The sequence below is a fragment of the Mus pahari genome, chromosome 7 (genome assembly GCF_900095145.1).
Source record: "Mus pahari chromosome 7, PAHARI_EIJ_v1.1, whole genome shotgun sequence".
NCBI lineage: Eukaryota > Metazoa > Chordata > Mammalia > Rodentia > Muridae > Mus > Mus pahari.
The window spans coordinates 75,723,126-75,750,683 of NC_034596.1; the positions used below are offsets into that span (position 1 = coordinate 75,723,126).

A 27,558-nucleotide genomic window follows, 5' to 3' on the forward strand; every position below is an offset into this window, starting at 1 on the left:
CTCCACTTTACAGACTGGATGTGCTTTAATACACTGGCCAATGTATCTATTTATGATTGTGTGTGTGTGTGTGCGCGCGTAGGGGTGGGGAATGTGGTGGCCACAGCACACATGTGGCAGCCAAAGGACAACTTTTGAGAGTCCTCTCCTACCACCGTGGGTTCCAGGGATTGAACCCAGGTCATCAGGACCTGGATTCCAAGGAAGGCAGAAACCTGCAGAGTGCAGGAAGAAAGGGGAGCCCCGTTTTCTTCTCTCCCCCCTCTCTCTCTTACTTCCATGGAAGCAGATGTAAGAACATTTGGGCTTCCTTAGGGCTCTGAGGAAGATGCAGCCCAGCAGAGTGGCTGTGAGCACAGATCCTGGAGGCGGGGGCTAGCACGTGCAGCTTAAACAGCTTTTAAGCATTCTGTGCCTCAGTTTTCTCACCTGCGGAGTGGGGATGCTAGCAGCTGTGTGATTAAGTGGGTTAATTTATGTAAAGAGTCTGGAACTGTCAGTAGTAAGCTTTATTAGAGCACTCCTGTACAAGCTATTGGTGATGGTAAGTTGTAATTTGTTAACTTGTGTGTTCATTATCTAATATCACCTTACAGATCTCTCCCAGATTCCGAGGCTTCAGATAATCATCAATTATTAGGGCTTCTCTAGCTTAGCTTGTGTTGGTGCTGGGACGCTAGGCGGTCACTGGGAGCAGCCACTTTAATACTAGCTGAGGAAGGGCAGGGACGGGGCACTTTTGACTGGCCAGTGTGCACCCGGTACATCGCTTTCACCCCTCACAGCAGGCCTGTGAGCTGCTTGTCCCCCATTTCTCAGATAAGGAGCCCGAGTCAGAGATGGCTGGTTATCTGCCAGCAGAGTCTGGATTCAGCCAGAGTCCCCTGCTTCAAGCCTGCGGAGACACCTACCTGTCGAGATGGCTGCCCTGTGATGCCATAACTCACAGGGGAGAGTGAACCCTGTCTGTTGAAGTCAGGATGGATGTAGGAAAGTGATCCATGACACAAATGAAGGAATAGGGCGAAGGAGTGACCTTGGCAGGTGTTCAGGCTGTGGGGCGGTGCGACTGGCAAGGATGTGAGATGGTCAGAGCCCTGTTGCCGCTCAGCCTCTCCAAACATCCAGCCCCTGACAGTGGCAGAAAAAAACTATCTGTATCCCTTAAACCTCAGAAAGTTCTGCACAGAAGGAGCAGGCTTCCGTCTGGGATGAGCTACCATGCAGAAGGGACACAGTGGAAGGAGTGCAACTCAACTGTAGAGATGAGTTTTAAACCACGCCGGCTCAGGGTGATACCTGCCATCAATCTTAGCTTGGGGCGTAGAAGCATAAGGGCCAGAAGTTCAAGGTCATCCTCAGTGCTCTAGGGTGTTCAAGGCCAACCTGGGCTATGTGAGACCCTGTTTCAAAAATAAATAGATAAATAAATAAATAAAAACTTCTCCCCACATGGTGTTAAGAGGTTGTGTGGGCTGGGGCAGGGAGGCACACCTCAATTATAGGACAAGATGATCTAGTGTCACACATTGCTATAAGTTAAAATGCTTAAAACCAATTTCATACATAGTTACTGGTGTGGTGTGACGTGTTGCTGGGGAGGCACGCATGGGGTCAGAGGGACAACTTGTTGGAATTGATTTCGCCACTGTTATGTGAGCTTAGAACTTAGGTTGTGCGGTACATACAACAAGCACTGTACCCCTGAGCCATCTCCTCAGCTCTCTTTTTAGTTTTCTTTGAGGATCAGCGTACTCTTCTTTTTATTGCGTTTACCAGATGAGGCGCCTCGGCATCCTGTTGGTGCCCGTTCCTACCAGGTGTACAATAAGCTTCGGCAGGCTGCATGCTCAGCTGTTGAGAGCCAGGCTGATATAAGACTTTCCCTGGGGCTCTGATGTATGGAGAAGGATATATGCAAGATCACTTGATCCCAGCTTTCTTATCTCTTTCTTTTCTGATCTTCTGGCCCTCCACTGAAGAACAACCTGCTAGTGCAGGTCACTAAGTAACTTCCCCCAAGATCCTATAGTTGGTATGTACAGATCAAGATTTGAACACAGAAACCAACCTCAGGGTCAAAGTCCTTTCACCAGGCAGTGCAAGCAGCTTGAGAGAGCCAGACTCCTCCCAGGACCTTGACCATCTTATCTTCCCATCTTCCCCTCCTCTTGACCAGAGAATATAACAGAACCCCCTTCTATTCACTGCAAGACAGGTTATGATAGTTGTGACTACTGAAAGGGGTAGGCAGGACTTTTCACTTTCCTATGCCTTACACACACACACACACACACACACACACACACACACTAATAATAATGTTTATAAATGAAGAGAAGGGGTGAACAGGCAGGGTTGGCCAGCATCTCACCACGGTTAGCCACTTTTCCAACTCTGAGCCCAGAATGCTTGTGCCTAGACCTCTGCAGAATGCCGGACCATCTGGCAAAAGCCAAGAAGACTCTAGGAGTAACTGAGTCTCCAGGACCTAAGTGTCACTCACAGCTCTTGGCTTCCCTAAGTCATCACATCCCACCGGATCTTGTAGAAGGGATCTGTGATTGTCCCTGTGCCTCCTTTGTTCTTATGGGGGCCTTTTGTCCAGCCACTCTGGCATTGCTAGCCTTTCTACTGCAGAAGTTCCCGGGGGGGGGGGGGAGTCCCTGTAGACGCCTCAAGGGCAGAGGCCACAAGCCTGGTGTCTGCGTGGCTGGGTGTGAAGATGTCTGGCGCATAGCTTCAGTGCAGGAAAGACATTGCTCCTCTGACTGCTGGGTAAGCTGCCTTTTATCTAGTCCTTAGGACTGAGCAGTACAGGGTACTCCCCATTGGTGTAGCTAGAAGTCTAACATAGCCACTCCAACTGCTCAGGGATGCTGGGCTTCTCTGGAAGGGGAAGGGTACCCACTCCTTACTTCTCATGCGCCCAGAATTTTTTTTTTTTTTTTTTTTGGCTTTCTTGTCTCTAATAATACTAAGAATACATGAGAAGCACATAAGCACACAAGCAGGAATTACTTTCAACCTCTCATTTTGTTGGCAGGAGAGCTGGATCAGAGAGGTGAAGTGACTTGCCCAAGGGCAAATAGCAGTGTGCCAGGCAGCTGGCCAACCCTGAGCCTGCCTTCCTGTCACCATATGTCTTTCTCTCGGGTCACATTGAGCTTGTGTTCCAGTCTGAGGTGAAACTACAGCTCGAGAATGACAGAGCTGCTTCTGAGTGAGAGATGCTGACCAGAGACCCTCGGTGCATGCCCGCCAGCCCTAGTGAGAGATGCTGAGCGCAGGCCCACAGCCCTAGTGAGAGATGCTGAGCGCAGGCCCACAGCCCTAGTGAGAGATGCTGACCAGAGACCCTCAGCGCAGGCCCACCAGTCCTATAGGGAATTTCTCTGTGTTGTCAGATCTTGGTGTTCAATGACACCAAGGACTGAGAGAGGACTGAGAGAAAGCTCCATGTAGCACCATGGGTTCTGAATTCTCCCTGAATTCTCCAAGCCTGGTTCTAGGAAGCTAAAATATAGAATTGGTGAACTGCTTGGTCAAGGGTGCATTAGTTGTGGGGCTGCCTCTAGCCCCTGGAGAGTCCTATCCACTGCTACGCAACAGGATCCAGCAGGAGAAGAACAGCTGAAATGGCTGTCTGGTGACCAGATGGACAGGGCAAGGACTTCAGGAAGGAGTAGCCATTGTTTGAAAGAATACTGCTCCCTTGAGCAGAAGAGGTCTGAATCCAGCCTCCAGGCTTCAAGCTCCCCGCTTTCCCCATACACTGCGACCTCTCTAAAAAGCCACAGGACATTTGCTTTGCATTGAGGTGAAGCAGAAGCTTCTGGAGAAGACTCAGCCCCAGCTACGGAGAAGCCTCTGACGCAATTGGTGGTAGGTAAATTTTAGCGGGGACACCACCCACCCTCATACCCCTGCATATGCAGTGCCCCACGAGGAGCCTTCCTGCCAGGAACCCCAGCACAGTGTGTTCCCTGGGCCAGCTGGTGGTGTGGCCTTCATTCCTTTTGCATGGCGTGAATACCTAGCCATGTCTGGGAGCAGGGCCCAGACATTGCTAGTTAACGTCTGCAGTTACTCTGATATAAGTAGAACCCTCCACCTTCACATCTCCATGGACCAGACGTGCTAGTGGAGCGTGACCAACCAGAACGCCACAGAGGGGACAACACTTGGTTTCTCTGGCATCAGTTTTTTAAAACATCAACAGGTTTGGGTGTGGGAAGTTGATACTTAGAGAAGGACCGCAGCACAGACCAGAGCATGCTGTCCATAGTGGTGGCCTTCTGGTTTCCATAGTGGTGGCCGACTCCTGTTCTTAATTCCCTGGTGATGTCCTTGTGGATACCTGTAAGCAAGCTAGTGCCTGTCGCATAGGGGATGGTTCTAAGGCTTGCCCACCCTCAGGGTTCAGTCATTCTCAGTTATTTTTGATAAGCGACTGAATGTGAACACATTTTCTTGATCAACCAGGGAATCTCATGTATAACGGCTTGAAGAGTGAAGCCAGATGTGATGGCACATACCTGTAATCCCAGCACTCAAGAGATGGGGGCAAGCCGGGCATGGCGGCGCACGCCTTTAATCCCAGCACTCGGGAGGCAGAGGCAGGCAGATTTCTGAGTTCGAGGCCAGCCTGGTCTACAGAGTGAGTTCCAGGACAGCCAGGGCTACACAGAGAAACCCTGTCTCCAAAAACCAAAAACAAACAAACAAAAAAAAGAGAGAGAGAGAGATGGGGGTAGAAAGGACCATGAGGTCATCCTCACCTGCGTCGTGAGCTCGAGGCCACCCTGGCTACATGAGATCCCGTCCTTAGCCTGCTAGATGGTTGAAGCAGTAAAGGTACCCACTGCCAAGCCTGCCTACCTGGGTCTGACCCCTGAGATGCATGTGGTAAAAGGAGTGACTCTCATGTGGGCACCTTCATCTGCTGTTTGGAGATATTTGGAGCTTGCACTTTGACCTGCACCTTTTCAGGTGGGCTCCTGGGAGGCAGTTGATCTTCCCTGAATTCTGCACCCCCAGGAGAGGGACCTTTTGCCTCCCACCATCCTGGATGGCTTTACGGCAAATAGGAAGGATGGGAAGATAATGGCCTCGGGATCCGTGCTACCTGAATCCAGGCTGCCCTCCACTGGACCAGCTCTGAGGGTCAGGCTCTAGAACCATCTGTTGGCTGGGGTTGCTGAGAGGCAAATACAAAGGTTGCAGAGATTGTAAGGCTCTCCCTGACCCAAGATGCTTGCTGTGGAGTGACAGACTTAAGAGCATAACCCTTAAAAGAAACTGCTAGGAGCTAGAGAGATGGCTCTGTGGTCAAGAGCAAGGATGCTCTCCCAGAGGATCCACGTTCAGCTCTCAGCATCCATACAATGGCTCACAGCTCTCTGTAACTCTAGATCCCGAGGATCTCACCCCCTCTTCTGGTGTCCACAGGCACGGCACATACATCCAGACGCACAGCCAGGCAAAACATCCAAACACATAAAATAAAGTACCTAAGAACAGAAAAGCCAATTTCAACCACTCGCTCTGGCTGAAGAAAATTCCCTAATTCTGTGGCTCTAGGCTCACAGCAAAGCCCTCCGCCTGAATGGAAATGGCCTCAGAAAATCCCCAGCCCTTGGCAGTGAGGCTGGGGACCAATGATACAATTTCAGCCCTCACTGGAGAGAGTTAAACACCAGGCCCCCCACTAGGACCCTTTGTCAGGTGACAATTCAGTTGTGTTAGAATGAGTTCACGTCCGGGCGGCGCTGACCCACTCGCGTGTCCCAGCGCGGACACCCGAGGCCCGCGAAGCCATGGGCGCCGCGACTCTGGAGCCGCCGCCCCGCCGCAGGAAGAACAGTTTAACACCCAGAGAAGCCTAATGGACAAGCTCCCCAGCAGATGGTAATGAAAAATAATCCAGATGGGGTGCAGGTGTTGTAAGATGATACAAAGCTATCTCTTTGATCCAGTTCAAGTGCCCTCCCCTGGTTTTGTCAATGAAGTAAACAACTGCAAGTTGGGGGAAGATGACACTGTCAGACTAAAAGGTACCCAGAACAGTGAGGTTGAGGTGCCCAGGAATGCCCTGCACGGCGGGAGCCTGAGCACAGGCAGTACAACTGGTCTACCTCACCAAGGACCGCTCCCCCAGGAGGACTCGGAAGAGAGACCCTATGTGGAGAAGCAGGGTATCGTCAATGGCATCAGCCCCACTGCTACCCTGCAGTCCGTCAGGAGTTCCAGGCTCCACCAGGTCGACAATAGCTCCTGGGCCAGCAGCCCCTGGGTAGCCACCATAGACAGTGCTCACCCGGCTCAACCCTTCCTCGAAGGAGAAGACTACNNGAAGCAANGCTGCCTGCTGCCCACCTTGGAAGGGACCCAGATAGTGGGACATGGAGACTGCAGAGCCCCTGCGGAGGCCTTGGCAGTGGCAGATCACATCCCATACATACCAGCCCCAGATTACCCCCAGCTCTGGAGCCCCGCAGNAGACAACGNAGACCCTNNAGAAAAGGATCNTCTTTTTGAAAACCACTCTGAGGTGGAGCCCCTTCCGGGAGTTCACCCCAGGGTGAGCCAGCAGGGCTTGAGCGTGCCCTTCTCCCTGAAGAGAAGCTGGGACTCACTGAATGAGGCAGGGACAACAGAAGTTCTGAGTGACTCCTTCAAAGAGGAGGATCCCACTCACCCTATGCCAGTGGCCGATTCTGGAAGTGAGCAGGAAGACCCCCACACCTACAATGGGGACAGGGAGGGTGCTGTGGTAGATGAGGATGCTGAGGTGGCAGAAGCCCTCGCAGCATTAGAAGCTGCTACCGCAGGAGAAGATGCAGATGATGCCGATTAGGGGAGGCACGGTGAGGTGAAGAGAGGTGAGGGAGCTGCAGTTACAGGGAGCAGATAGAAGCATGTGCCCACTCTGCTAGCATGCCCCCGCAGCCTTACCAGTTGGACCAGTTGTTTACATCTGTTATCTTCCCATTGCCAGTACCTGTGCCATGCTGCTTGCTGTATACGGCATCCTTCTACTCCGAATGCATTCAGAATGCTAGCATCAAAATAAGAGTGGGCCTTCATGTCCATGACCACAAGTCCGGAAGTTAAGCAGCTTGCATGCTGGCCCTGAAAGCGCCCCCAGAAACATCCGTTCAGATGTTCATGAGAATGCCTGGACATCCCCACACTTGATCCCAGGGGCCATTCTATTTGAATGTATTTCTTTACCTTGTTTTTAAGAGCCAAATATTTCACCCAACCTAGAAAAGGTAACTATCCACTTAAAGTGCCTACTGTGTGCCAGAGCTTAACTTCAGGGACAGTCACCCAGGGATCTACTAACTAACCACTTGTTGAACATCAAGTGCCCTTCAGGGTAGAGCAGACTTGACCAGTGCTCCGCTGTGCTAGGAGAGCACCCCGACCTTAACTTTTTTTTTTACACTATTACTTTTTAATCTCCTTTGGGATACGGGAGGCTGGCCAAAAATACTTCTTAAAACTAGCATCATGTTCTAGGTTCGAGTTCGTGAGTGTTTTGGAACAACCTAGTCATTTATGAAGGGATCTGTGTCATTAAATGTCTGGTTCTCATTAAAAAAAAAAAAAAAAAAAAAAAGAATGAGTTCATATCACTGGAGAAAGCCCCCATAGCATTTGGGACCCAGACACTCCTTGTACATACCAGTGGGGCCAGGGACATTGTGACCCCGGGCCAGGGAAGCATTAGAGCCTCGTGGGCAGGGGGCTTTGGGATCTGCTGGTACAGGGATCATCTTCACACCTAACCTTTCAACAAAGGTACATGCTTTTCGGAAGATGAGCCTGAGTCTTTTTTTACTAGTCTTTCATATTTTATGTGGGAGCTTTTTTTTCCTTTTTTTAGGGTCTCATGTAGCACAGGCTGACCTTGAACTTTCTATGTAACCAAGGCTGATTTGGAACTTCTGATCCTCCTGCCTCCAGACCATAACTCTGCACCACTAGGCATGGTTTATTTGGTACTGGAGAGTGAACCCCGGGCTTGGTGCATGGTAGGTAAATACTCTGCCAACCGATCCGCATACAGGCCCTCTACAGGATCATTTGGAGTTGGCCTCCAAGCCTGATACGACATCTCAGCTGTCCTTTCTGTGTATCTATGCTGGGTGACCCAAGAAAACCAGCTGTGTAGACATAACCCAGTGAGTCTGGGGCCGGTCCCAACTGTTCTGGGTGGACACACCTCAGGCTGCAGGTCTCTCTCCGGTGCTCGCCAACCACAGAGTAAGAAGCTTAGGAGAGTGAGTGTTAGGTGGGACCAGCCCCATCCTTGCCAGGAAGGCTCAAGGTCATGCGGAACAAGGATCAGATAACCTTTCTCTTTCGCTAGCTCTCCCCACACTCCCCTTCATCTGTAAAGAAGGTATTGTGGTAGTGTGTGCAGGCTTGTCAATCAAGAGCGCATGCTGAGATGTGTGCATGAAGTTGTGCTACAAGCTATCTGGGTGCTGCAAAAGCTGAAGAAGCCATGTCCTCCCTGTCGAAAGCTCCCCGAGGTTCTGTAGTGGGCTCCGATCTCATAGGCTCTGCTGACTTGGGTGGGAGTCAGATATCCCTGCTGTCCTCACTCAGGGCAAGAACTGCACATGGGGAAGGCGACCTGGGGGTGGCTTTGTCTCTGCCTCAAAAAAACACTAGCTGAGTAGCGGTTGTGAGTTATGGAAGGTCCACTGTGTACCCAGGCATGGTAAACATTTTATACACAGGGTCTCATTTTTCTTCTCCCACACTTCTGTGCGGTAGGTTCTGGAGCACAGAGAGGTTAAATCATCTGCCCTGGCTCCCAGAGTATGTGTGAGGCAGAGCTGGGGCACCCCACTCAAATTGCCTTATTTCTGAGTTAATGCTTTTAGTCCAATGGCACTTGTCCTGAGTCGAGATAAAAGCAGGTCTCCTGCATTAGGGTGCTGCCCCTCTAGGCTTTGTTCCTTCTGGGAGAAGAGACTAAGGCCAGTGAAGGTAGGGCAGGGGGCTGGGAGTGCCATCTCAGAGACCCTTGAGGGCAACCCCTGATTGCTTCTGGATTCATCCGCATTCCCGAAGGCACACGGACAGGTTCTCTTCATACCTTTAGCTGTGGCCATGGCAGGTGTTTCTTTCTACCTAATCCAGAGAGCCTCCCTCCCAGTCTTAGGCCCCCGTGTCTTCTCTGTTCTTTGGGGAGATGGAGAATGATGGGTTTTATACCTAATAACCCTTCTTATCCTAAACTCAGATCTTCTGTGTGCCTGAAGGCCGCATCCTCCTCTTGGCCAAGGGAGATGGGCAGCTCATTCTCCTGCAGAGAGTCAGGTCATCTCTCTCTGCAAAGTGCTCTGTTTCCTCAATGAGTCAAAGGAGAATGAGCCAGAAGGTAGCACCGCCCATTCACTGGGCCCTAAGTGTATTCCATAAACCTATGGCAAGTCTGCTCCTGTTGCCACAGGGAATCCTCAGGAAACCAAGAAAACCTGAGGCTGAGCTGTCTGTTTGTCTTGTTGGTTTGCTTTGCCAATTTTACAAACATGGAAGCAGAAGGCAGGCAGGTGCCTGTTCACCGACGTGGGCAAGCAGCTGGAGCAGCTCAGAACCCAAGTCCTCAGCCCCTGCCTTCCTGGCTGCCAGAGAAGCAAGTCCACTAAGAATTGTGTTGACTTCAGTGTACAATCCCATCCTTCAATGTCGATCCCTCAGAAGAAAGGGATTTGTTACAGCTGCTCGGGGGAATTGAGCCCTTTTCTTCCACACTATTTCTAAACCAGGCTTGGCTTTTTTCTCCCTGAGCACTTCAAATACAATCAGACAAACCGAAGCCATGGGAATCCGTTAATAGTGGCTTCTCCCTGTCCCTCATCTGGGGGGAGCACTGACTGTGTGTCAGCATACCTCAGCAGCACTCAGTGTGTCAGCATGGTGTAAGAATTCCTTCTTGACAACCTGTATTAGGTGATGCCAGATGTCACAGGAGATAGCTGCTGTCCTGGGCTGAAGCACTTAGCTCCTGAAATCTGGTGGCCACTTACCCTAGCACTGGCTAGCTTATGACTTGTGTGACCAGGGACTAGCTAGTCTTCTAACCCCTCTGTAACCAAAGATTTGTAAGGCTGTCATATGCAAAGTACCTGGAACAGTGCCTGCATTAGGATAAGCATTAATTATCATCAGGGTACTCCAGGATGGGGCTCTTGTGTAGCTTGCCCTGCTACACAAGGAGAGACGGAATTTTAACCCATTAAGTCCAAGGCCACAGTTTGTGTTAACTATCATCAACTCTTAGAAGCCTCATTCCTTTACAAAGAAAAAGCCAAAACAGCCCCCCAAACTGCCTAGTTTATGCCTGTAGTGCGAGCACTCCAAAGGTTGAAGCAGGGTTATCATGAGTTCAAGACCATCCTAGACATCAAAGTGAATCAATCTCTCTCTCTCTCTCTCTCTCTCTCTCTCTCTCTCTCTCTCTCTCTCTCTCACACACACACACACACACACAAACACAGAAAAAGAGAAAAAGAAAGAGAAAGAAAAAGAAAAAGAAAAAGAAAAAGAAACAATGCCCCACCAAGGGTTGGGGAAATCTCTCTGTGGTTAAAGTACTCGCCACATAAGCACAAGGAGCCAGCCCTCCATATCGGTGGTCCTTAGTTCAACTGAGAGACTTTGCCTTGGTAAATAGGGGGAGAGTAATCAAGGAAGACACCTGGATCAGCCTTGGACACATACATGCACGCCACGCATGGGCATCCCTTACATGGTCGCCCGCCAATACATATATGTTCAAACACATCATTCACACAAGAAAACAGAATGACTGTTATATTGAGGTGTAATTTACATCGTGAAGTTTCCGGCCTCTCTCATACCAGCACTCCAGTGACCTTGTTTTTGTTTTTGTTTTTCTTCCCCCTATTTGTTTATTTATTAGGGTGCAGAGTTCTTGTGAAAGTAATTTCTTTTCACCAGCCAACCTTTGTGCTTTTTGACTCCTTTGTATCTCACCTGAAGTCAAACTTGTGATCTTCCTGCCTCAGTTTTCCAACTGGGATCACAGGAGCATACCGTCATGCTTTGGTACAATTTGGTGGCTTTTATTAAACTCACAGATACCCAACCATCACTGTGATTGAACATGTCCAGCATCAGGACCTCTCCTGCCCACTCAGTGCCAATTCCCAGCCTTGCTCAGCCCCAGGCCCATGTACTCTCTCTAGATGTCTTCTGGAGAGCTTCCTAGTCATGGACGCCTACACTGGTCTTTTCTAGTTATCTTCTTCCAGATCTCAGAAGGCCATACAAGTCACCCATCCTGTACTTTTATGCTTAGTTTGTTCCTTTGTTATTGTTTGACACAGGGTATCATGCAGTCCAGGATAGCCTTAAACTGGCCCAGTAGCTGAGGCTGGCCTTGAAATCCTGATCTCCATGCTGGGATTAAAGTGTGCACCACCATGTCTGCACTTCAAAAAGATTCATATTGCCGGGCAGTGGTGACACTCTCCTTTAATCCCAGCACTTGGGAGGCAGAGGCAGGCGAATTTCTGAGTTTGAGGCCAGCCTGGTCTACAGAGTTCCAGGACAGCCAGGATTACACAGAGAAACCCTGTCTCTAAAAAAAGATTTATATCTATTTTATATTATATGTATGGGTGTTTTGCCTGCATGTATGTCTGTGTACCATGTGTCTATATGCCTGGTTTCCACTGAGCCAGAGGAAGGTACTGGATCCCCTGGAGCTGTGTTTTAGTGTGAGACACCATGTGCATGCTGGAAATCGAGCCTGGGCCCTGTGAAAGAGCAGCCATTGTTCTTAACTGATGAGCCGTCTCCCCAATCCACCTTAAAACAAACAAACAATAACACCAGGGTCTCAATACTCAGTATTAAAGCTGGCCTCAAACTCCTCATCCTCCTGCCTCAGCATCATTCTCAGTTTTATCCTCCAACTGCTCAGCTGCTATCCTACCGCTGATGTTCTGAGCAGTCTTCCAAAATCTCTTTACCCACAAATAAGACAATATGAACATACTGTGTGATGGTGGCGCCTGCCTTTAGTCCCAGCACTTGGGAGGCAGAGGCAGGTGGATTTCTGAGTTCAAGGCCAGCCTGGTCTACAGAGTAAGTTCCAGGACAACCAGGGCTACACAGAGACACCCTGTCTCAAAAAAAACAAAAAACAAAAAACAAACAAAAAAAAAAAAAACAAAAAACCAACCAACCAACCAACCAACCAACCAAACCCAAAAAACAAAAAACCCCAAAGAACAGATAAACCATATTGCATCACAGGCATATTGTCTGTGATGGGGGATGGTGTTCATTGCAACTTGACAAGTCTAGAACACCTGGGAGATGGTGTGGGGCACACCTATGGGGATTGCTTTGATCATGATAATAATGTGAAACCTGAATCCTGAGCTGTATGGAGTGGAGAGAGTGAGCTGGGCAGACATTCTTGTGTTTGCCACAACACACTATGTCCTGAACTACAGGCCAAAATGAACTCTTTTTCCTGTTATCTGCTCTTGTCAGGATATTTTAGTATAGCAATGGGGAGTGGGGGAGGAGCTGCCACTGTGTCTCACTATATACACAGGGAAGTGTATGAAACTATGGTTCTGGGCGCCACCATGATGGCGAACTCTTAGATCCCAGATCTCTGAAGGCTGAGGAGGAATGAGGCGAAAGTAAAGGTTAGACTGGGCTACACAGTGAGACCCAGTCTGAAAAAAAATTTACTTTTTATTATTTTATATTTGATTTTTTAAAAAATGATACCTTTTTGGCATATAAGGGAGAATAACCCAAACAGAACTTTCAGTCTGTCTGTCTCTCTCCTTCTTCCCCACCTCCCTCTCCATCTCTGTCTCTTCCCCTCCCCCCCTTCCCACCCCGTGTTGAGGAATTGAACCCAGGACTTTGTACATGTTAGGCAAGTACTCTACCACTGAACTACATCCTGGGCTCCATTCTGTTTTTGTTTGTTTTTTTTTTCTTATTCATTTGTCTGTATAGTTATATAGCAGACTGTAAGTTATTCAACCAGTCAGCCAGCTGCTGATAGACATTTGGCTGTCTCCAGCCTCTCGTTCACACAGGCAATTCATCCTGTATCTTTAGTCTTTCTCATCCGGCATAAGTTTCTGAAGATGGGGCTGCTGCAGCAGGATACACACACACACACACACACACACACACACACACACACACACACACACACACACACACAGGTGCCTCTGTAAAGCCACCACTTTCATTGGCCCACGCTCTTTGGCAGTTGTACTGACTTCTGCTCTATATGTTGGAAAGCTTGAGTCCCTGTGGCCTCCCAGCCCAGTGTGTGCCTCCCAGACGTCTGTAATAGCCCTATTTGTCAGCTCCTACCTCATTTTCTTTATTTTACTTTTTTGGTGCTAGTTTATATAAACTATTACATGGTGATACATTGTTTGAGAAGAGGGTCTTACTGTTCTGCCTAGGTTGGTCTCAAACTTAGGAACTTCTGTAATCCTCCTGCCCCAGCCTTCTGAGGGCAGGGGATGCAGGAGCCCAGGTTTGATGTAGTAGGGCTAATAGACAGATGGTTCTTACACCCCTTGGTTCATAGTTTCAGGCTTTAAAAAAAAGAGCGGTCTCAATGTGATTTGACCTCCACACTGTATAGCTCACCCATTCAAAGTGCTCCCTTGAGTTGGCCTGGTATACTATCTTATAATCCCTTCAGGAGGCAGAGGCAGGAGGACCCCAGTGAGTTCAAGTCCAGCCTGGGCTACAAGCTGGTAGGATGACTCTATGGGTAAAGATCCCAGTCTCACAGACTGGAGTTTAGTCCCCATGACCCACATGGTGGGAGGAGAGTGCTCACGTGTCTTCTTAGCTCTGCTCACATGTGCACATGCACGTGAGCACAAAAAAATAAACAATAAGTAAATAAATAAAATAAAATCCACTCCTTAATAGGTTTTAGTACTTAGGTCATTTGTAACCTATAAGAACAGGATTTTTCCTTTAATCCCAGCACTCGGGAAGCAGAGGCAGGCGGATTTCTGAGGTCGAGGCCAGCCTGGTCTACAAAGTGAGTTCCAGGACAGCCAGAACCCCTGTCTTGAAAAACGAAAACAAAACAACAACAACAACAAAACCCAGCATTTTTTTCTAATTACATATTTTTAGTTCATGAACATATTTAGTTCTGTAAAGCTGTAAAGAGTCTTTTTAAGCCCAGCGATTGGAGGCTGAGGCAGGAGGACTAGTGTTACACAGTTTTAAAAAGGCATAAAGAACAGAAGACATAGACAAAAATAAAATAATAAGCTGCACATCCCTGTCACCTTGAGCTCCCCTTTGGCAATGTTTTGTGTGTCTGTGTAGGTATGTGCACATGTGCATGCAAGTGTGTGTACGTGGGTGGAGGCCTGAGGTTGACATCAGACATCTTCAGCCACTGTCCACCGTATTCTTGAGACTATGGAGCTCTTGATTCAGCTAAGCTGGCGGTCCAGTTAATAAAGCTGTGGGGTCCACGCATTCCCTGCCACCCCAGCATTGGGGTTACATTCCCACACACCAGGGTTTTACTTGAATGCCAGGGATCTGAACTCAGGTCCTCACACTTGCAAAGCAAGTGCTTTACCAACAAAGCCGTCTCCTTAGCCACCAGTAACTTTAATATGCAAGAGTAAAAATGATACTATGATATATGTTCCATTATGAGGTCCAATTTAGTGACTCTCAGCATCTTAAGTCTCTCGCCATGGCCCAGTCTTTAGCTTTGCTAGTTGACATACTCATAGCCTATGATTAACATAGCAGTTAACGACATCAATCCTCCCTCTTATTGAGCTCTGGCTGTGTGCCTGGCACTCTTCATGCATCCCTTGTGAACTTAGCCTCGATCCTTGAAATCACTAGATGAGATTGGTACTGTGTTCATCCCTATTTTTCAGCTGGAGGAAAAAAAAAATCAAGGTTCAGAGAGGTTAAGCAACTTGCTTAATGTTAAACAGTATGCAAATTGGAGAAGACAGGACTTGAATTCGTAACTGTGGGACTTCACAACACCTAGTCACAAACTATACTTTAGATGGTAGATATTCACACAAGCAACCTTTCTCTAGGAAATGGACAATGGGCATAGGGATCAGGCCTCTCTAGATCCACCGTGAGGCATTGTTCCTGGATTTGGTGAGTGCCCAGTGCTGGCAGGACTCTTTCCTTGCTGTGTGGCCCTTTTCCTTCCCCAGGGCCCTTCTTCCTCACTAAAGAGGTATCTGAGGAGGGAGGGGCAGCCTGCATCCCTAGAAGATGTAGGGACTTCTCTGGTGCTAGTCATTTACAGCTTTCTCTACCCTGAACCTTAGAGCAGTTCCACAAGTACTGAGCTGGATGCTTGGTGAATTCCTTGTCCTTCCCTCTCTTGTCATTTCTCAAGTCGCCCTCTTTGTCATCCCAGCCTCTCACACACTTCAGGGTGTCTTCCCCTGCTGTCCCTAAGCCAAATTGCCAGCAGGGGGTTCATGGCTGTTAGCTAGAACCGCAGGCTGCCTGCTCGGTTGCTGTGGCAACAGCTGTCGTAAGTCAGTGGTCCTTGTGGCAGAAGACAATTTAATAAACCAAATCCTGGAGCCAGTGTGAAGATGCGGTAGAGGCTTGATTGGGCATCTTTCTTGGTGAGACACAGCAGCAGGTCGGGATGATGGTGGAGCCAGAATGTGTGTGGGAGGAAAGTGTCTGTGACACCCCAGGCTAGGACTTTTGTCCAGCAGATGAAAGCCCAGAGATGGGAGATCCAGATCTTAGGTTCTCAAAGAGTGTGAGACTTGGAGGAACACTGCTGAGGGCGAAGCCCTCGCCATCCTATTTGTCACTAGGACGAACTAGTTTGTGTCTTGGAGAGCAGCCTTCCCGTTGAGAACAAATGGGAAGTTTGGGCAAAGCACGGCAGATGTCAGTGAAGTTGAGAAGAGTAAAGATCAGCTAATCTCCTGGGGTCTCTGCACCTGGTGAGCCATGGGGGAACAAAGCCCCGGGGAGCAGAGACCTGTTTTCCTGACAAGGTGGTGTGGACAGAAACAGCAAAACTCTCGGGACAGAGCTCTATGTAGTGAGTTACGGCGGCACACACCAGTGATTCTAGCACTGGGGAGACAGAGGCAAGACCATCAGAAGTTTAATGCCAGCTGTGATTACATACAATACATAGCAAGACTGTTTCAGAAACATGGTGATGAACAGCTTTAATCAGAACCCTTGGGAGGCAGAAGGGGGTGGATCACTGAATTTGATTCCAGTTTGACTGTTTACCTAGCAAGTTTGAGGCCAGCCAGGGCTCCACAGTGAGATCCTGTGTCAAAATAAAATAAAATAAAATAAGCAAACAAAGAAGCAACAACAAAAAGAGAAGGAAAAGAAGAGGAGGGTGAAAAAAGAAGAGAATGAGGCGGGAGAAAGGAGAAACAGGCTGTCTGTGTGCTAGGCTGGTTCCAGTAATTCTGGAATCCATTCCAGTCGGCAGTTTGTTCTTCTGTATTTCTTCTGTCTGTATTTGCTCATTGATTTTGAGGCAGGCTCTTACATAGCCCAGGCTGGCTTTAAACTCCTTATGTAGCCAAGGATAACCTTGAACTCGTGATCTTCCTTCCTCTGCCTCATGGTGTGCATTACCACACCAGGTTTTTATGGGGCCGGCGAGCAAACATAAAACTTCATGCGTACACTTCAGGCAAACACCGTGTGGACTGAGCTATATTCCCTAACCCTCCAAGCAATATTCTGTCCTCACTCTTCTTCCAAACAGCTCGAGTCTAGGAAACCAGTAACCTCTGCATGGAACCAGACCTCACAGGTAGTTTCCAGTCCCCAGCCTCAGTTTCTACGGCCACTTTTGATGCTGCTGGTCACTCTCTAATGTTACTCCTAGCTTCTAGAGATCACACTGGCTGACCTGGCTCATCTCTTCCCTTCATAACTTTCTTCTGCATGGACTCTTGGTCTTGGAAGGGTCCCTGGGGCTGGGGTTTATTGGTCTTGACTGTTCTGACTTGGTTTACCCAGGAATCAGTCGGGTAGAGAGGTTTCCCAGCAGCACACTTCCTGGGCAGGGCCTTGGGATGAGTCCCTGGCAGAAGGAGAGAGGCCGGGGGTGGTCAAGGAAAGCAGGGTTCTGAGCAGATGACAGGAAAGGCTTAGGGTGACGACATGGGGCCGAATGTGCTTGGTGGCCATTATGTCATGGAGTCTTCTTGATCCCTCAACACTGTGGTCAGGGCCACGTGGCATTACATCCTGTTCACTGTGAAGAGCTGAAACTCGGATCCACTGTTGCCCTGGCCCAAACCCCAGCCTCACCTCTGCGGCCCATAACCTCCAGAAAGATTCTGATAGGGCTGGCTCAGCAGGTCGGAGTGCTGCTGTGCCTGCCTGAGGACCTAGTTAGAGTCCCAGAACCCACAGTGGAAAGTGAGAACCAACCCCCCCAAAGCCGTCCTCTAATCTCACACATGCGTATGTACACAGTGATAATAAATGCTTCTCTTATTTAACATTCTCTATGTGTGGACGTGTCTGCCCATGTGACAGAGTGCCTCTGTGGAGATCAGAGTACAGTCCATAGGGGTTGGCTTTTGCATGCCACCAAGTAGTCCCTAAGGATCAAACTCGGGTCATCAGGCTTGGCAGCAAGCACCTTTATCCACCGAACCATCTCAATAACCCTGAAAGTCTCTTTGAGAAAATAAACTGAAAATATTCTGAGAGTTGGGCATGATGATGCATGTCTACAGTCTTAGCACTAGGCGGGCGGAGGCAGGAGGATCAGGAGTTCACAGCTGAGCTGAGCTGCATGTGAGTTCAGTGCTAGCCTGTGCTCCCGAAGCCAGAAACCAATGTCCAAAAAGCAAGCAAAGGAAAAAAAAACAACCACAGAAAGAAAATTACAATATGGAGATGGCTTTGTGGATAAGTATATGTCATTACAAAAACAATGAGGACCTGAGTTCATAATCTCCATCACCGCATGAAACTGGGCGTGGCAGTGGTGTGTCTCTGGGGAGCAGACCGACTGATTCTGGGGTAAGGGTTCAGTCCAGTCTTGGGGCAGACTTCCAGGTTCAGTGAAAAATCCTGTCCCAGAAGGATAAGGTAGAGAAGTGACAGAGGAAGACACTGTGACATAAGTCTCTGGCTTCCACACATGCCCTGGCACCCCTCTTACCAAGCCTCAGGAATCTTGTATCTTGAAAGGTCCACATCAGGGTCACACCTACTTCTGTTTAATAGGAAAGCAAGCCTTTGGAGAATGGGATGATAAATATGTGTGTTCACTTGTCTCCCTACGTGTCCCTTGATGGATGACCTCTTACCTATCCTTGAGGCTTTGGGCTGGATTGATACACAAAAATCCAAATTCTTCATCAAAATGATCCAGGGACAGGACAAGACCAGGCAAACACATGCCTCCTTTCCACCACGTGGTCCCCACCATGGGCGGCTGGCTACCCACTCTCTTCTTCTAACTTGTGCCTGACCTTGCCAGTCACCCTCCCCTGAACTGTCTGAAGCCCCCTTTCACTGTGGGGCTGCCAGATTCTGGTGGGTTGCAGGTGGTGTCCAGAAGAAGGTCTCCTACAACCACAGGCATCCGTGTCTGCTGGGACTGCCCTGAGATGGTGCAGTAATTTAAGTGGGGCAAGTGAAGCCTGGGGCCCCAGAAAGACACATGTTCCTCCTCTGGCCTCCGAACATCTACACTGAGCAGCTATGCAAACCTTTGGGAGAGGTGTTTCATACACTAACTACTGCCTGCTGCCCCTCCTATAGTTCAGACATTTTATGGGAAAGGTCCACGAGAAAGCAAGCTGATCTTGGGCTGGTGAGATGGCTCAGCAGATAAAAACGTTTGCTGCCATCTTGACCACCTGAGGTAGACTGAAAGGAGAACTAATTGACCCCTTCAGGCCATCTCCTGACCTATACATTTACATCATAGCGCCCACACTTAACTCCACACACAAATAATACACATTTTTAAGTTCAAAAGCCATTAGCTGGTAAGGTGAGCCCATGAGTCTTCCAGGACACTAATTTAATTGGGTATTAGTATTTTTGCAGTGTTGGGTCTTGAACCCAGGGCCTTGTGCTTGGCAGACAAGTATTCTACCTCTGAGCTATATTCTCAATTTCTTTGCATCATGGGGCGGGGGAGGATTCTAACTTACATTTCACAGACTGCCCTTGGACTCACTTTGTAGCTTAGGCAGACACTGAGCTTGGAATCCTCCTCCTGAGTAGCTGGGATTACAGGACTGTACCACCAGGCCCAGCAAGAGCTTTTATATTTAAAATATGTGTGCCCGTGTGTACATAGGTATGCAACTGGACTATATCCACAAGAACACCTATGCATATGCACACATGCCCTGATACACTAATAGTTCCATGCCTATGCCAGAGCCCATGCCATATGAACACCTAGGCACATATGCACTATCCACTCACTGCTGCACACACAAAATCACACCTGTACTGGCACACACATGCAGACCCAGTAGTAGAACTGCTGACCAGAGTCAGGGTGGATGAAGCCATAGCTGTGGGTGCTGCATCCCTCTCCGGAGCCCATGTGACCTCCTCACCCTTCAGGAAAAGCACATCTGCATTTGCCTACTCAGAGACACCCGCGTCCCAAGGGGTTCTCCATGCCACCTTGAGGAACGACCAGAGTTATCCAAGGAATCCATACACTGTTAGACGGGGGGTCTGTACTGAACATCTGACTACTACTGCCAAGCTGCCCCTCTTACCCCGCCCCCAGCTGGATCCCCTCCCCAAGTCCCCAGAGTCTCTTTTGGCTTGTCAGCTGGCAAGGGACTCAGGGCCGTTGGCCACGAACAAGGTTGGTGCCCAGTACAGCTGATTGAGAGATCTTCAAAGTGGGCTGGCAGCCAGCTTGGAATTGAAGCAGTGTTCCCATGCCTTCCTCTATCGCCCTCCCTGTCGCTTCAGCCACCCAAAGGCCCAGCTCCTGGGTTCCATACTGATTTTGGCCTCGCTCTGCGGAGCCCACCCAAGCAGTGCTTTTGGGCACAAGATGGGGTGTCCTGTTCCTCTCTTCCCACCAACCCTTCACATTACTTTCAAAGTGCCTGCTGTAAGCCAGGGCCATGGGAGATGACTTAGAGTCCAGCTCTGGCTGTGTCTCTTTTCGAAAAGCTCTTGTTTATCCAGTTCATCCCCGAAGGCCCTTAGCTGGGTCAAGGCTCCAGTGAGAGCTAAGCTGTGAGACTTCCCCAAGAATTCCAAACCCTGTCTCAAGAGAACTCCTTCGGTGATGTCGAATATATGGTTGCTTTTTTTCTCCCCTATTTATTATTTTTAAAAATATTTTTTATTTTTTAGATTATAATATAATTACATCATTTCCTCTTCCCTTTCCTCCCTCCAAATCCTCATAGACCCCTCCTTGCTCTCTTTCAAATTCATGGCCTCTTTTTTAAATGAATTGTTATATGTATATATGTATATGCGTGCATACTCATAAATGCGTAAGTACAACCTGCCCAGTCCGTATCATGTTACTTGTGTGGGTTTTTAGAGCTGACCATTTTAGATAAATAATTGGTGTGCTCTTCCCTGAAAAAGGCTATTCTCCCACTCTCAGCGTTCCTGGATTGTCTGTAGCTTTTTGTCTAAGGTTAAGAACTCACAGTCGGGCTGGTGAGATGGCTCAGTGGGTAAGAGCACCCGACTGCTCTTCCGAAGGTTTGGAGTTCAAATCCCAGCAACCACACGGTGGCTCACAACCATACGTAACAAGATCTGACTCCCTCTTCTGGAGTGTCTGAAGACAGCTACAGTGTACTTACATATAATAAATAAATAAATCTTTTAAAAAAAAAAAAGAATTACTCAAAAAATAAATAAAAAAATAAAGCCCAGGAGCTGGGCGTGGTGGCACACGCCTTTAATCCCAGCACTCAGGTGGCAGAGGCANGTAACAAGATCTGACTCCCTCTTCTGGAGTGTCTGAAGACAGCTACAGTGTACTTACATATAATAAATAAATAAATCTTTAAAAAAAAAAAAAAAAAAAAAAAGAACTCACAGTCTTTCCCCTGTCCACTTTGGCATGTCCATCGCTGTCACTCTTGTTCAGCACATGCTTAGGCAGCCATGTTGAATGAAGGGGACTTTATGAATAGAGCTTCTGACGTTCCTGGGAGACAGTCTCACAGCAACTCCCTGATCCTCTGGCTCCTCCAGTCTTTCTGCCTCCTCTTCTTCGATGACCCCTGAACTGTAGATGTAGCAGGTGGGACCCGGCTCCACAACTCTGCATTTTGACTGGTTGTGGTTTTCTATAACAGTCTCTGTCTGTTGCCAAGAGAAGTTTCCTTCCTGAGGGCCGAGGACTCCACTTATCTGTAGGTGTAAGGCCGGCGTGGGTGCTTTTCATCCTGAGGGAGAGCTTGGCTTCGGGGGGGCAGTGAAGTGTCTCAGTAGACAAAGGCTCTTGACACCAAGTTGGATGATCTAAGTTCGCTCCCTGAAACCCACATGGGGAAAAAAGAGAGAACTGACTTCTTGGGTTGTCCTCTGACCTCCACATACATCCTTCTTCCACCAATGTGAATAAATGTTAAAAAGAAAGAAGAGAGGGTGAGAGAAAAGAAGGAAAAGAAGGAAGGGAAGGAAGGAAGGAAGGAAGGAAGGAAGGAAGGAAGGAAGGAAGGAAGGAAGGAAGGAAGAAAAGAAAGAGGAAGGAAGGAAGGGAAGAAGGGAGACAGGTGGGAATCTCTCCATCTCCCTACCTACAAATGTTTAGGGACAGTTCAGAAACCACGTAAGTAGCCTTATGAGTAAGGCTGACTAATGGAAGTACATTCTAGAATCCAGGCTTTGGGGGGGGGGTGCTTCTTAGCAAGATGGGAAAGCTACACACAAAATTTTGTTTGAATATCCTCTCAGAGTGTAGATGCCATTCAGTCCCCAGAAAATGTGTAAATATCAGATTTAAGAGCTAAAAATACAGAAATATAATGACGTTAAGGTATTAATGCCACCTGAGATTTCCAAAATATAACTATATCAGTCCATTGTGAAAGTCTTTCAGAAGTTTCCAAAAACCACTCCTAACCTCAGTACTCAATCACGTTCCCTCCGTTGTTAGGGTCAAATCCAGGGCCTTAGGCATCCTACATCTAGCTCTACAGCTGGTCTTCAATGTCTTTGTTCTATCTCCCCTCCCTAACTACCCTCAAACACACACCCACAGAGGCACACCTGCCATGGCAGACATGTGGAGGGTATATATATATATATATATATATATATATATATATATATATATATATATATAATCATTGTATTCTTCAAATGTTAAAAATAATCTTGGGTAAATATGGCAAATGTTAAGATTTAACAAAAGAGTGATGGTAATTCACTATTTTTTTATTCAGCATAATTTTCCATGTACTTGAAATACTTCTTGGTTTTGAAAGCATAAATGAGAGGCTAGAGAGACTACTCAACTAATCACGTTCCCCTCCATTGTTGGGGGTCAAATCCAGGGCCTTATGCACTTGTTGTTCTTCCTGAAAACCCACATTCAATTCCCAGCACCCACATGGCTCCTTATAGCTGGCTGTACCTCCAATCCCAGGGGACCAGACATCCACTTCTAGCCTCCAAGGGTACCAGACTTTCATATGCTGCACAGATATCCATGCAGACAAAGTCCCATACACGTTAAATAAATAAATATGTACAATTTTAAGACATAGATGGCTTATTCTTTGTATCCACATCATAGCTGCATTGTTTCATAACACCCTAGCATCAGAGTTGGTGGATCAGAGGTGCTGAACATCTAAAAGCCTTTGGATGCCTTTCAAAGGCTGCCTTCCATCAAAAAGTGTGCTCTTGAAGCTGTTTCTGAGAGCCGGATTCTTGGGTGGGGGGGGGGATACACAAGGATCCATTACTAGTGGATAACAATAACTTGTCAGTCTGTTCCAGCAAGACCCTGAGCCATGAAACTTCAATGCTGTGAGAAGTTTTATCTATATGCTCAAAGAAAGCCAAAAGAGTGGAGCCTGGGTGTTCTGGAGATCCCAAGGGCGGAGGGGGGGAGTTGGGGTGGGGTGGTCAGCACACAGCATCTTGATGTTTGGGGTCAGGGGTTAGAGGCCAGAGAGATAAGAAATGAAAATGAGAGAGTGGTGTGGGCCAGAACCAGCCACAGCTGGAGAAGCCATCCCTTCTGCGTCACACAGCAGGGAGCTGTGAGCCATGCAAGCCTTACTTTGTAGTAGCAGCCTTGATTACAGTCATTCCAAGAATGGCAGACGCTGTAGACCTGTGGTTCTCAACCTTCATAAAGCTGTGACCCTTTAATACAGTTCCTTATGTTGTGGTGACCCCTAACCATAACATTATTTTGTTGCTACTTCATAACTGTAATTCTGCCACGGTGATGAATCATAATGTAAATATGTGATATGCAGAATAGCTGATATTCGACCCCAGTGAAAGAGTCATTACACCCCAAAGAGGGCGTGGCTCACAGGTTGAGAACTGCTGCAGTAGAAGCACAAGTATTAAAGGGTTTTTTGTTTGTTTGTTTTAACAATATATTTACTTTTTTGATGTGTGTGGAAGTTTTGCCTGCATGTGTTTATGTGTACCATGTAGGTGCCTGGTGCCCTTGAAAGCTAGAAATGGGTGTCAGAACCCCTGAATTTGCAGTTACGGGTGGTTGTGAGCCACCCATGTCGGTACTAGAAACTCAACATGGGTGCTCTGCTATAGCACGCAGTGCTTTTAACCACTGAGCCATTTCTCCGGTTTCAAAGGGTTTTTCTTTCCTGACTTAAAAAAATAAAAATTATACAGATAACATAAAAAAACATAAAGTCACCCATAATTTTTTCATCCTAACCAGTCACAGATTTTATCGTTCATTAGGCTTTTCTTGTCAAGGTCCATAATTTTTACATAACTACAACCGTAGGAGCTGTGCAGGCTGGGCTCTGCCCTGGCCCCTACTGTGTTAGCAGTTTTCTGTGCTGCCATAGTTTTCAGGGTTAATATTGTTTATAATGTTTTTCCTTGACAGAGGTAATAATTATTCATTAGGACAAATGAGAACATCCAGATAAGCAAACGGAATCACAGCACACATATTAATTTGTGGCTTGTTTTCTCTCTCCCACTTAACCGTGCAGGGCGAACATCCTGCCGTGTTAAAATTTTCATTTCAACATTATTTATTGATGGGATTTATGGTGCTAGGGATCACACCCAGGGCTTTGAGCATGCTAAGCACAAGTTCTGCCACTGAGTCACAGCCCCAGGCCTCCATGCTATTTGTAATAACTGCAGTGCCTTCCATTTAGAGGGTGCCCCCACCCTTCTTTCTAGATCCTGTGCTGTTTAACTTTAGAGATGAAGAGACAAGGACCCAGAAAATTGAAGGAGCTTCCAGCATATCACACGACAATGAGTAAGAAGTCACAAACCTTTTCATTTCCCAGATTGTGTTTTCTTCTTTCAAATTACTTTTATTTGTGTGTTTGTGAGTGTTTATTACTTTGCTATGGCTGTGAGAAAGCACCGTGACAAAGGCAGCTTACAGAAGGAAGCTTCCTCCAGCACCCTGTCAACTCCCCAGCCTGCACAGCCCCTTCGGTTGTAGCTATGTAAAAATTATGGACCTTGACAAGAAAAGCCTAATGAAAGATAAAATCTGTGACTGGTTAGGATGAAAACATTATGGGTGACTTTATGTCCTTTTATGTTATCTGTATAATTTTTATTTTTTTAAGTCAGGAAAGAAAAACCCTTTGAAACTGGAGAGATAGCTAGCTCAGTGGTTAAAAGCACTGGTTGCTATTGCGGGGCACCTGTGTTGAGTTCCTAGGGTTTATTTGGGCTTACAGTTACAGAGAGTTAAGTTTGTCACAGCAGGGAATAGTGGCAGCTGGTGGCAGATACTGAGGCAGGAAAAGCAGAGCTTACATCTCAGACCTCAAGCAGGAGACAGAGAGAACACAATGGAGATGGTGTGGGGCCATTGAAGCCTCAGGGTCACCTGTAGTGACAGACTTCCTCCAGCAAGGTCACCCATCCTCAGCCTCCCCAGACCGCACCACCAACTAGGGACCAAGTATCCAATTGCTTGAGATTGAGGGAGCCAACCCACTGCCAGCCACACTACTGCTTCCCACTCCTTGTGTGTGTGTGTGTGTGTGTGTGTGTGTGTGTTATAGGCAGGTGTGTACACCAAGCCTAAGGAAGACACCTGATGTCCTGCTCTGTCACTCCTGTTATTCCTTTGAGACTAACTAGTGACTGGAGCTAGTAAGTTCTGCCCCCACCCCACTTTTGCACTTGGGTTGCCAGCTCCTGCATGGCCACGCCTGTCTGTTTGTTTGTTTGTTTACATGGGTGCTGGAAGTTTGAGCTCAGGGTTTCATGCTTGAGTAACAAGCTTACTTACTGAGCCACCCCCCCCCCCCGTCCTGCCTTCTCCCCTAAAAGAATTTTTATTGTAGCAAAAGTAAAGCAAGGAAACATGTGGGCAGGACCTAAATTATCAGGGATTAAGGGTGGGTACTGTTCTTGCAGAGGAGGTTCCCAGCACCTTGTTAAGCAGTTAACTGCCAACAACTCCAGCTCCAGGGGGATCCTCTGCATTCGGGTGCACACACGCATACTTGCATACGTGCATACGTGCATACATATATGAATACATACATATAATTAAAAATGACTTTCAAAGGTTAACGTGGACTCTACCCTCTAAATAGAATTTGCAGAGCCCGGTGTCTCATGGCTGACTGCAAGCAGGGACAGTGTTAGGGAGCGGCTCTCCAGAGCTTGCTCTACACCCTCCACTGAAGCTATGCGCCTGGGTTAATTCCCCTCTTCTCCCTACTCATAGTCCCAGAACCACTTGAAATTTCAGTGCTATCTGACACTGACATTACATGAGGTATCTCCTGTAAGTGAAATCATGTAGTATTTTGTGGGGGGCATCTACTTGGTCTATTTCCCTGAGCTGATGTCTTCAGGGTCCATCCTGGATGATGCTCAGTTGTGAGTGTGTGGTTCCTGTTTTCACCCATGCCTCTGTGAGTGTCCAGTTCCACCTCCTGCCTGCAGTGCACCATGCTGTACAGAACCATAGAGTGCTGTTCTTGCTCAAGATTCTGATTCGGTTGTCTCCTTCCCACCCCCTTCCCCCAAGTACCCTTCTCCACAACAGATACCATGAATGGTTGCCAGGTACCCAGCTTCGTTGGCAGAACACTACTTACTTTCTCCTGCTGTTGTTATTTAGATTGTTTTCTGCTTTCTTGTTTATTTATTTAGTTAGTTAGTTTTGGTTTTTCGAGACAGGGTTTCTCTGTGTAGGCCTGGCTGTCCTGGAACTCACTCTGTAGACCAGGCTGGCCTCAAAAATCTACCTGCCTCTGCCTACTTTCATGTCTATAAGTAAGACTTTCGTGCCTAATTTTGAATTGTGGTTAAAAAATACAAGCCTCGAGCCAGGCGTGTCCATTTATTAATCTGTAATCCCAACACTCAAGTTCAAGGTCAGCTGCCTATGACACAAAGCAAGACTCTATCTTAAAACAGTGGAATATAGGAACCTTAGGAGCTGAGAGCCTGCCTCGGAGTCCTTGCCTCCCTCTACTCCGCTGAGATTAATCCTAGGCACCCAAACCCAAAACAACCAAGAAGCCTCATCCAGCTAAGAGGACATGTTTGTGCATATTGGTCCTCTGTCCAAGGTTTGAGTTAACTTCCGGGTGTCTGGGGTATGATCTGGGACACTCTGCTGGGACAGGGGAAGGTAGTGACAAGAGAAGGTAGTGACAGGATAGAATGGAAAAGGCACATGACCAACGACTTAGCACTAGAAATGCACTGTCAGACTTTTCCAAGGGGCGTCAATTTAGCATCTGTTTTAAGTGGTTTTAAGACAGTTTAATAGATGAAGAAGAAAAACACTTCCCACCATTAACCCACAGTGTCATTCCCCACAGGGGAACTTTCTGCCATGATAAGACACGTTTCTGTCCCTCCTAGAGCTTATGCCCACTATCCCCTCTGCCTAGTTCATGCACCTGGCAGGGGCCTCATAGACAGGGGCTCCAGTTCTCGGTGCCTCCCCTACCCATCGGTCACTTGTTTTCTTATTGTCTGAAGCTCAAGACCCCTTGAGGGACCATCTTGGTTGACACTTCCTCAGAGCTACTGGAGACTCCTGCCAGGACACTGAGACACAATGTGCGAATTCCATGTATAACATGCCTGATGGCATGTGCAGTGTCAAACTCAAAAATAGTGGTCACAGGCAGAGAAACTCTGGGCTCTTCAGTGGCCTCCCCTATAGACCCGGTGTATTAGTCAGGGTTCTCTAGAGTCACAGAACTTACGGATATGCTCTATATAGTAAAGGAATTTATTGATGACTTACAGTCTGCAGTCCAAATCCCAACAATGGTTCAGTAGTAGCTGTGGATGGAAGTCCAA

At 47.8% G+C, this 27,558-nt stretch overlaps 2 protein-coding genes across 2 annotated transcripts in view; both read left to right on the forward strand.

The window, feature by feature from the left end:
* Nucleotides 1-27,558, forward strand: part of Galnt16 (polypeptide N-acetylgalactosaminyltransferase 16) — an 86,636-nt gene that overhangs the window by 12,117 nt on the left and 46,961 nt on the right. The gene's annotated exons all lie outside the window — the stretch shown is intronic.
* On the forward strand, nt 5,772-6,859 carry LOC110324174 (uncharacterized protein C4orf19 homolog). The gene has a single exon (XM_021201496.2). It carries the CDS (start codon nt 5,930-5,932, stop codon nt 6,857-6,859), a length of 930 nt encoding a protein of 309 aa, XP_021057155.1. The 5' UTR covers nt 5,772-5,929.